Source organism: Chenopodium quinoa, unplaced genomic scaffold (genome assembly GCF_001683475.1).
Source record: "Chenopodium quinoa cultivar QQ74 unplaced genomic scaffold, ASM168347v1, whole genome shotgun sequence".
In the NCBI taxonomy this organism is placed as follows: domain Eukaryota; kingdom Viridiplantae; phylum Streptophyta; class Magnoliopsida; order Caryophyllales; family Amaranthaceae; genus Chenopodium; species Chenopodium quinoa.
The window spans coordinates 800,204-809,763 of NW_018744092.1; the positions used below are offsets into that span (position 1 = coordinate 800,204).

At 36.2% G+C, this 9,560-nt stretch overlaps 1 protein-coding gene across 1 annotated transcript; it reads left to right on the top strand.

The window, feature by feature from the left end:
• The first annotated feature begins 6,324 nt into the window (after window positions 1-6,324).
• On the top strand, window positions 6,325-8,730 carry LOC110691747. The gene has a single exon (XM_021868686.1). It carries the CDS (start codon window positions 6,752-6,754, stop codon window positions 8,567-8,569), a length of 1,818 nt encoding a protein of 605 aa, XP_021724378.1. The 5' UTR covers window positions 6,325-6,751; the 3' UTR covers window positions 8,570-8,730.
• Window positions 8,731-9,560: the final 830 nt, after the last annotated feature.

The following is a 9,560-nucleotide window of genomic DNA, read 5'->3' on the forward strand; positions in this document are numbered from 1 at the left end:
ATCGAACCCAATTCATATCCAATCTACACACCTAATTTTAGAGCTGGGAAAAACTGACACGGCACAATAACACGACACAAACCGAACACGAAAAAAGGGGTTAGTGTCAAGGGTTTTCAACACGTTTAATTAAACGGGTCAACACGACACGACACGTTTAATTAAACAGGTTGGGTTAGTGTTGAGATTCTCAACATGAAATTAACACGACTCAACCCGCCTAATATAAAAACCCAATAATTTATGGAATTATTGATAAATCTATTGAACAAGACCAATATTTTTCAATTCAACACGACAACACGATATGAACCGAACAAGAAAAAAGCGGGTTAGTGTTAAGGGTTTTCGACACGATTAATTAATTGGGTCAACAAGACACGACACATTTATTAAATGGGTCGGGTTAGTGTTGATCTTCTCCAACCCGTTTAATTTCCGACATGAAAATAAATACGACACGACATGATTGTCAGGTCTACCTAATTTAGAGTGCAGTTATATACTGAAAATTGGTTAACATCTAACTATTTTTAGTCCAATCCAACTTTAGAGTGGCAAAAAATATTAGCTTTGGAAAAGTGATGTAAAGATCCAAATGTTGGCCCAAAAGGTACTTTACGGGTAAATGTGCATATTTCTGTTGGGCTTGACAAAGTCCTTAATTCCTTTATATTAGTAAAACGTGACTAATTATTCAACCCTTCCTCTCTGCCTCTCCTCTTATTCTCTTCCTCCTCAAAAACCCTAAAAAAAAAATTCTTGTTTCTAGGGGCTACCACCAACCTTTTGGTTGATGGTAAGTCCCTAATCTCTTAGTTTCTTACTAGTTTTTTACTTTATGCTCACAATAATTGTAGTCTCTCTATTTAAGAGTTTTTCTACCCTTATATCGGGTTATTTCTACCGTATATCGGGTTAATTTTTCTCTCTTTTTGAGAGTTTTGGGGCTATGTTCTTTAAATTCGTACGGAAAATTGATTTGTTGATGAGGAGTTGTGCTGTGTTGCCATGGAGGTTAATTCTACATCTACAATCAATTGTATCGAATGGTGTTCGATTCCAAAGCTACAATAGATCGAAAGACCCCCTCGTGAAAAGCTGTATCAAACAGCGGTGTGAAAGAGGGCATTTAGAAATGTCAGAGCTAGATAACAACGATCATAGTTTTGTCAAATTAGAATATTATTCGATTCAGTTTGTATTGTATTTGCCAGTTTTGATTTATATTGTAGATGTCGTATGACTCTTCCATTAATGAATTAATTTTTTTAAAAAAAAAAAAAAGTAAAACGTGACTAATATCAAATTATGTTAGCCAATTGAAACTTGGATTACCAACAAACCACCAGTCCACCACCTTTGAAGCAATTGCTAGCTGGACTCAGTGATGCCTATCATTCCAAGCTACATCTAATTCTTTTAAAATGGACAATAAGAAAATAGAAATATTGTAGGGGAGAACCGAGAGGCTTTGGTGGATAAAATCCCGTAGAAAATTACTTTCTCTGTTTTATATTTTTATTTTTAATTTGACCTATTTTATCTTATTAAAAAAGTTTTACGAAATTATAAGAAAAAACTATATGAAGTAGAGGGAATACTAAATTTGAATATGTTTAGGATAGAATAATCAATTTTTTTATTTACAACCATAATTCTAAAAATCTCTTCCAACCCTTTTTTTTTTCAAAATTTGACTATAGGACTCAAATTTAGTTTCAAATCCTTAGTCAACCAAACACTTTTATAGAGATTTGAACTAGTTACATGCCTTTATTTATGCCATCAAACCTCTCTCAACTAAACAACTATTTTAGATATGATTTGGGTCTACCTCAAACTCTTTTAGATTGGATCAATTTTGCCAAAGTCAAGTGTGGCAGGGGGCTGGGGCAAGTATTTCAAGGAACAAAACATACTCGGATATTTTATTTATTATTAATGTAAGAAATTCCACTAGTGATATTGATAGAATTCGGTTGGATTACAGTTATTATTTATGACTAGTCCAAAGTATTATATGCCACCCTAACTAATTCTACCTAGCTCGGCTATAACCTTCTCAACTTAATTTCACTTAGATCAAGCTTAACAAGTTCATGTTATTTAAGATAAGATAAAGCAAAACCTAGTAAACTTAGAGATGATATCCAAAGTCAAATAAGATAAAATAAAGATATAGGCTAATAAGTTATAGGATAAAGGATAATAAGTTCACATAAGATTAGTTCATAATAAATAAGATACTAAAAAAAAAAAGATTTCTTCATTTTACAAAAATAAAATCAAGTTCAATTGAGATTCACATGGTTAATATATTGCCTTATTGAGACCAAATGCAGCTGCAACCTGAACATGACTTAGAAGTCACCTATCCAAATAATCGAATACCTAAATAAAACAACAATACATATCCTTCCTAACCAATATAAAAAAGATGGCATCATCAATTTAGAGTAAGAAAATCATGACTAACATCACAGTAAACCTGGGCACCGTGCCGGGCTGTGCCGCCGCGGGCCGTGCCTGGCGGGCCACGGGCTGGTTCGTGCCGTGCCGTTCGTGCCGGCGGGCCCAGGATTTCGTGCCGTGCCGTGCCGGCCATTTTCACAGGCCAGCCCACGGCACGGCACGACCCTCGTGCCTGGCGGGCTCGTGTCGTGCCGGCCACGTGCCGGCCTGCGGGCTGGTGCAGTTTTCAAATAATTTTTTTTTTTATTTATATATGACAACATTATAAATTAATAAGTTTATAATGTATATAAGTTATAAAATTATAATTATAAGTTTTATAAGGTTATAACTTATAAGTTTATAACTTATAAGTTATAAGTTATTAAGTTATGAATTTTATAATTATAAGTTGAATATTTATGTTTTATAATTTGTATATTCAATATTTATATTTATATATTTACTTTATACTATTACTTTAAAATTTAATGTTTATGATTTATTAGTAATTGGTATAATTTTATTTTTTTTAATATGAATTTACAAATTGTAACAAAACGGGGAAAAAAGGCAAATTGGACTTTGGATGTGAATAATGCGTACTTTATATTATTATTACTTGAGTTGAGAAAATTGTACAATGATAACAATGATAAAAATCATACAATGATGGTATTAAACAAAAATTGGAAAATGATAAAATTGATATTTTTAAAATCGTACAATATACAACAATTGTCTATTCTTCTTCTTCTTCTTCTTGCTCGTCTTCGTCTTCGTCTTCGTCTTCGTCTTCGTCTTCGCCTTCGCCTTCAAGGTCATCGGCTAGTTGCATAGATTGGGAACTAGCCGAACCCGAACCGGAAGCGGAGGTTCCTTCTTCGTTGTCGTTGTGGTCGTAAGAACGGTCTTGTGAGCGATTTTCCGCATCCAACCAATCTTTGAAACACACGCACATTTCTAGTGTTTCGGGTTTTAGACTTGTTCTTCTATCGTCTAAAACCCTTCCGGATGCGCTGAAAGCTCGTTCGGAGGCGACGGAGGAAACTTGGATAGCAAGAATGTCTCGTGCCATTGCCGCCAAAGTTGGATGCTTCGAGCTTTGTTGTTTCCACCATGCAAGGAGGTCGAGGCTGTTTATCTCATCGTCGTCCATGCCTTTGGTGAAGTCGTAACTCAGGTACATCTGTAACTTTGAGACGTCGCTTTGCGTTCTCCTGATTGATGAATCACCTGAAAACCTTGAAATCAAGTTAGTAGCTTGTGAAAATAAATGTTTGGCCTTCTTACTTACGTTTTTGGATGGTTGGGAAGGCCCTGAGCGAGGAACGGTGCCATATTTGGCTTCATAGACTCTATATAAAGCAAAAAACTGATCCTTCACATTAGTCTTATAGTTTTCTACATCATCGTCAAGAAACATGCATTGAAAGTAACTGTCAACTAACATAAATGTGTTTTCATACTTTTGCCTAGGATCTAATATGGAAGCAAAAATATAAATCAAAGGAATCTCACTATAATATTTACGCCACTTTTTTTCCATTGCTGAAAGATACTGATCATAATCACTTTGATGGCGATGATCAGTGAAAAGTTGGGCGAGTAAGCATGCATTAGAAAGAAAGTTTTGAGCACAAGGATTGTAAACAGTAGAAAAACAATACGTCATGTTATATAATAACTGTAAAAATTGCATATATCTTTCACAGTTATTCCAATCATCATCATACAAAGCATTTTGTGGAAATTTTTGGTTGTAAAATAATGTTAACGGGCCCTTGTACTCAATTGCCTTTGTTAACATGTCATAGGTGGAATTCCACCTAGTTGGGCAATCGGTTCTAATTTTTATTACCCTTATCTTTTGTTGTTTTAGAAAACTCTTCCATTCTTGGTATCTCATGTTAGAGCTATTAATAGACATAATAGCATCTCTGATTTCGCTGTAGTATGGGCCAATTGCCCGAACTCCATCCTGTACACATAAGTTAAGTACATGGCAAACACATCTAGTATGAAGAGCTTCACCGTCTAATAGTACATCGGTTAAGTTTTGTTTGATAAAATTAGCTGTGTATGTCATAGAGGTTGCATTATCAAAAGTCATAGACATCATTTTATCTCGAAGGTTGTATTCGTCTATTGCTTGCATTAAATGGTGAGCAATGTTAATGCCGGTGTGTGGGTATTCAGCATTTTGAAATGTATTATTCTTTTTTGTAACATCCATTGATCATCTACCCAATGGCAAGTCACACATAAATAGTGATATTTATAACCACTATCCCAAGAATCGGCTGTTAAAGATACTCTACAGTTAAGGTTACTCAATTCGGCTTGTAACCGGACTTTGTACTCTAGGAAATTTTTCATTGCGGCGGAACGAACGGTTTTCCTAGAGATTCTTTTATGTTGGGGTTGTAGTGCTTTGTTAATGTAGGTGTTGAATGCGTCACTTTCCGAGAAAAGAAAAGGTTGTTCGGCGTGTACTATCATTTTTCCTAGTTCATCCCTATCCCTCTCATAGTTGTATGTAAAGCCGTATGGATGGAATTGGGAAATTTTGGGCTGGGTTGGATCACTAGCTGGTTTTGCACAAGCTTTCATGTGTTTAGATAAGTGTCCCGTCCCGTTTTTGGTAACTGTCGTGAATACACTATTACATGTTTTACATTTTGCCCATTGTTCACCATCTTTACTTAGGACAAAATAACGCCATACCTCACTCCTTCGGTTTTTCAAAAGTAGCATCTCAGTTTCGGTTAACCATTCATGATGTGTGTGATGGTTAGTAGTGGGACTAGTGGGAGTGGCAGTAGAAGGGGTAGAACCGGAGGGAATTCGGGTACTTTCTTGGCTACCTGGGCTAGAACAATAGTTTTGTTGATCACCGATATAATTAGGTGGAAATTGGTATGGTGGTAGTGGAAATTGGTTTAGTGGTGGTGCTGGAAATCCCGACGTATTATATGGCTCATAGCCCGGGGGGAAGTAAATGGGGTCATTGGTTTGACTCGTAATTTGGGGGCTCGTTGTATTTGGTTGTTCCCTAGGATTACTACTACGGATAAGTCGGCCTTTCCCCCTAGACCTAGATGATGGGTTGTTCGATGCCATAATTAACAATTAATTTTTTAATAAAAAGTGGTTAACTATAATAATAATAATTAATAACAACAATTTTAACAATAAAAATATCAATAATAATAATTAATAACAACAACTATAACAATAACAATAACAACAAAAATAAATAATAACAACAATTGTAACAATAATAATAATTAATAACAACAATTATAACAACAACAATAACAATTAACAACAATAATAATTAAACAAGATTATTCTAATAATAACAATAAAACAATAATAAATTTAAGATTAGTTTAGATCTTACAACCGTGCTTCAACGCTCCACTAATTACGATTACGAACTTTTTAATTTTTTCCGATATTAGGAAAATAATTAGAGAATTTAAGAGAATAATTAGAGAATTTAAGAAAATAAGGATTATTAGAGATTTAGAGAATATAAGAGATAAGAAGAAGAGATTGTGATTTTGTGATTTGGGAATGAAATGGAGGTGAGTATTTATAGAATTTTTGGGGAGCAAATTGGCAAAAAACTAGCCGTTTTTTAGCCGTTTTTTTGGCTTATTAAGGAGCTAGAATAAACGGTAACATTACCGTTGGCCCGCGGGCCGTTCCGGGCCGTGCCTGCGGGCCATGGCCGTGCTCGTGCCGGGCCGTGCCTGAGAATTCTCAACCCTGTCCGTGGCACGGCCCGTGGCACGGGAGTTGAACTTCGTGCCGTGCCGGGCGGCACGCGGGCCAACCCGGCCCGTGCCCAGGTTTACATCACACTGCCGTGCTGTAACTAGCCCCACACTTTCATCATCCTTCAAATTTCATAATCCATAATCACAAACTTCCACTCCTAACACCAAAATAAATACCACTCCATCCCATAAATCAAGAACAAGTCCACTTTTTTTATTCAATCTTTTTGTCTTTTTATCTTCTTTTTCAATTATTTTGGACCCTTTTTTAAAGTCTTTATCCTTTTCCAATTTTATCTCTTTTCAGTTTTCACACTCACTCTTAAGTCTTAACAAAATCATATTTCTTCCTTCCTCCTACCAAAAACCAAAACTATACCATACTCCATTATAAACTCAAAACCCCAAAAAAAAAAAACCCCTCTTCTACTTCTTTTATTTTCACTTCGTTTGATAATTTCGTTTACAGTTTTGTGAGAAAACGTATCCAATCTCCCCACACTCGAACAATGAACAACCCAAAGGGCGGCGGCGGCGGCGGCGGCGGCGAAACAACAATGAATTTCGCGGAGCAAGTAGTAAAGGGAAGATGGTTCACAGTATTCGCATCCCTTTTGATAATGGCAGGAGCAGGTGCTACATATCTATTTGGTGTATACTCAAAAGAGATTAAATCATCCTTAGGATATGATCAATCAACCCTTAATCTTTTGGGGTTTTTCAAAGATTTGGGTGCAAATGTAGGTGTATTTTCCGGCCTAATTGCCGAAGTAATTCCTACTTGGGCCGTCCTATTAATCGGATCATCCATGAATTTTGTGGGTTATTTCATGATTTGGCTTGCGGTTACCTATAAAATCGCACGGCCTAAAGTTTGGCATATGTGTTTGTACATTATGATTGGTGCAAATTCTCAAAACTTTGCTAACACTGGTGCGTTGGTTACTTGTGTTAAGAATTTTCCCGAAAGTAGGGGGATTATGCTCGGACTATTGAAGGGTTATGTTGGGTTAAGTGGTGCGATTATGACCCAAATTTACTTAGCCATTTATGGGAACGACTCGAAGTCATTGATTCTGTTGATCGGGTGGTTACCGGCCGCGATTTCGGTTGTATTTGTGTATACCATTAGAACCATGAAAGTAAACCGCCAACCTAACAATGAGGTAAAGGTTTTTTACCATTTCTTGTATGTTTCGATTGGGTTAGCATTGTTTCTTATGGCTATGACTATTTTGCAAAAATTGGTTACTTTTAGTAGGGCTGCTTATGCTGGTAGTGTTAGTGTTGTTTGTGTTATGTTGTTTTTGCCCCTTTTGATTGCGGTTAGGGAGGAGTTTTATATTCGAACTCGAGCCGAGTCTCGGACTTGTGGTGGTGGTGGTGGTGGTGGTGATGGTTCATGTCCTTTGCCTTCCAATAATAGTAATGTTGGTGGTTTTGTTGTGCCAAAATATATTGATGATAATGAGAAGGAGCTTTTGGAGTTTGTTGATGGTAAAAAGAAGGAAAGGTCTTGTTTTCTTACTATATGTAACAAGCCTGAAAGAGGGGAGGATTATACAATTTTACAAGCACTTTTGAGTTTGGATATGGGTATTTTGTTCCTAGCTACATTGTTTGGGTTAGGTTCTAGTTTGACGGCTGTGGATAATTTGGGTCAAATTGGTGAATCATTGGGCTACCCGACTAAGACGATTAGCACATTCGTGTCTTTGGTGAGCATATGGAACTACTTTGGGAGAGTATTCGCCGGGTTTGTGTCCGAAGCACTATTAGCCAAGTGGAAGATCCCACGGCCGCTAATGTTGACACTTGTCCTACTACTCGCGTGTGTGGGCCATCTACTCATCGCGTTCCCCATCCCAGGATCCGTCTACATTGCATCAGTAATCATCGGGTTCTCCTTTGGGGCGCAACTGCCCTTATTATTTGCCATCATATCAGAGTTGTTCGGGCTCAAGTACTACTCCACATTGTTCAATTGTGGGCAATTGGCTAGCCCACTCGGGTCGTACCTACTCAACGTTAAGGTGACCGGGATGTTATATGATAAGCAAGCTATAAAAGAGTTGGCTAAGAAAGGTCTATCAAGGAAAGATGTTAAGGAATTAACATGTCTAGGGTCACGTTGTTATAGACTATCTTTTCTTATTTTGGCAGGCGTTACATTTTTTGGTGCATTGGTTTCATTTATATTGGTGTTAAGAACTAGGGAATTTTATAAAGGAGACATCTATGAGAAGTTTAGGGAGCAAGCAGAGAATGCGGACAAAGAGAAGGGTTTGGTGCTGAGCAAGCCTGCTGCACAAAAAGAAGCTGAATAATTAGTAGTAATTAGTGTTTGTTTTCAAGTATTAACAAATGGTACAAGTGGTTGATTCACTAAATTGTTCCTCAGCTACACTATTATTGCAATACAGTTGAGATTCAATCACGGTTGTAAATTGATTAATTCGGTTGCTATATTACAAAGTAGTATATTTTATATCTAGTGGAAAATATGACTGCATTATGCATGGATTGGTAAAAAAATAAGAATTGTGACTAGTTAACTGCATATGTACTTGTTTTGTTTCTTTTTAATTGACAAGTTTTATTTTAGCCTTATTGCTTGTCGTGTTAGAATTGTTTGGTTATAGAGTTCATGATATCACATGTTGATGATTTATACTTACTCGTACTAGTCATTAAAAATGTTAATAGTCGAATTTGTACATTAATAAATATAATTTAAATTCGTGTTGAACTAAATGAAAATGGAGGAAACATCACCAAAAGATATTGAACAACAACCATAATTGGCGATTTGAATTTGAATTACAAAATTTTAACTAAAATACATTATTAGGATAAAATCATTATATTAAGTCTAATATAGTAATCGTGATTTTAGGACGTTAGGTAGGTAGGGAACGTGGTGGTCAAATCTAATGTAAGCTCATGCATTTGCATATACAATTTCAATTGGTTGTTGGTCCCACGATTAATAATAAATTTAGTGGAGAAAGATATTCAATTCTAAGTTTGTTGACTTGAAAGAATTTCTAATGGATCAGTATAGTATAGTAGGCCGGTTGAGTACAGAGTAGTTAGTCGTGGTAGACCCAAAACTAAAGTAGTCTGGCTTTCTCTTTACGAAATGTACATTTCAAGCTACATTATAAATTGGAGTATTTGTTCAATGTTTTAGTACAGTCCTTTTATTATTTCTCTGTTGCTGCCATAAACAATTCCTAGAGTCACGGCTTCACGGGTGGATTGATTTGTTTTTGGTATCCAAAGAGCCAAAGAGGACAATTATCCCGTACCGGTGTC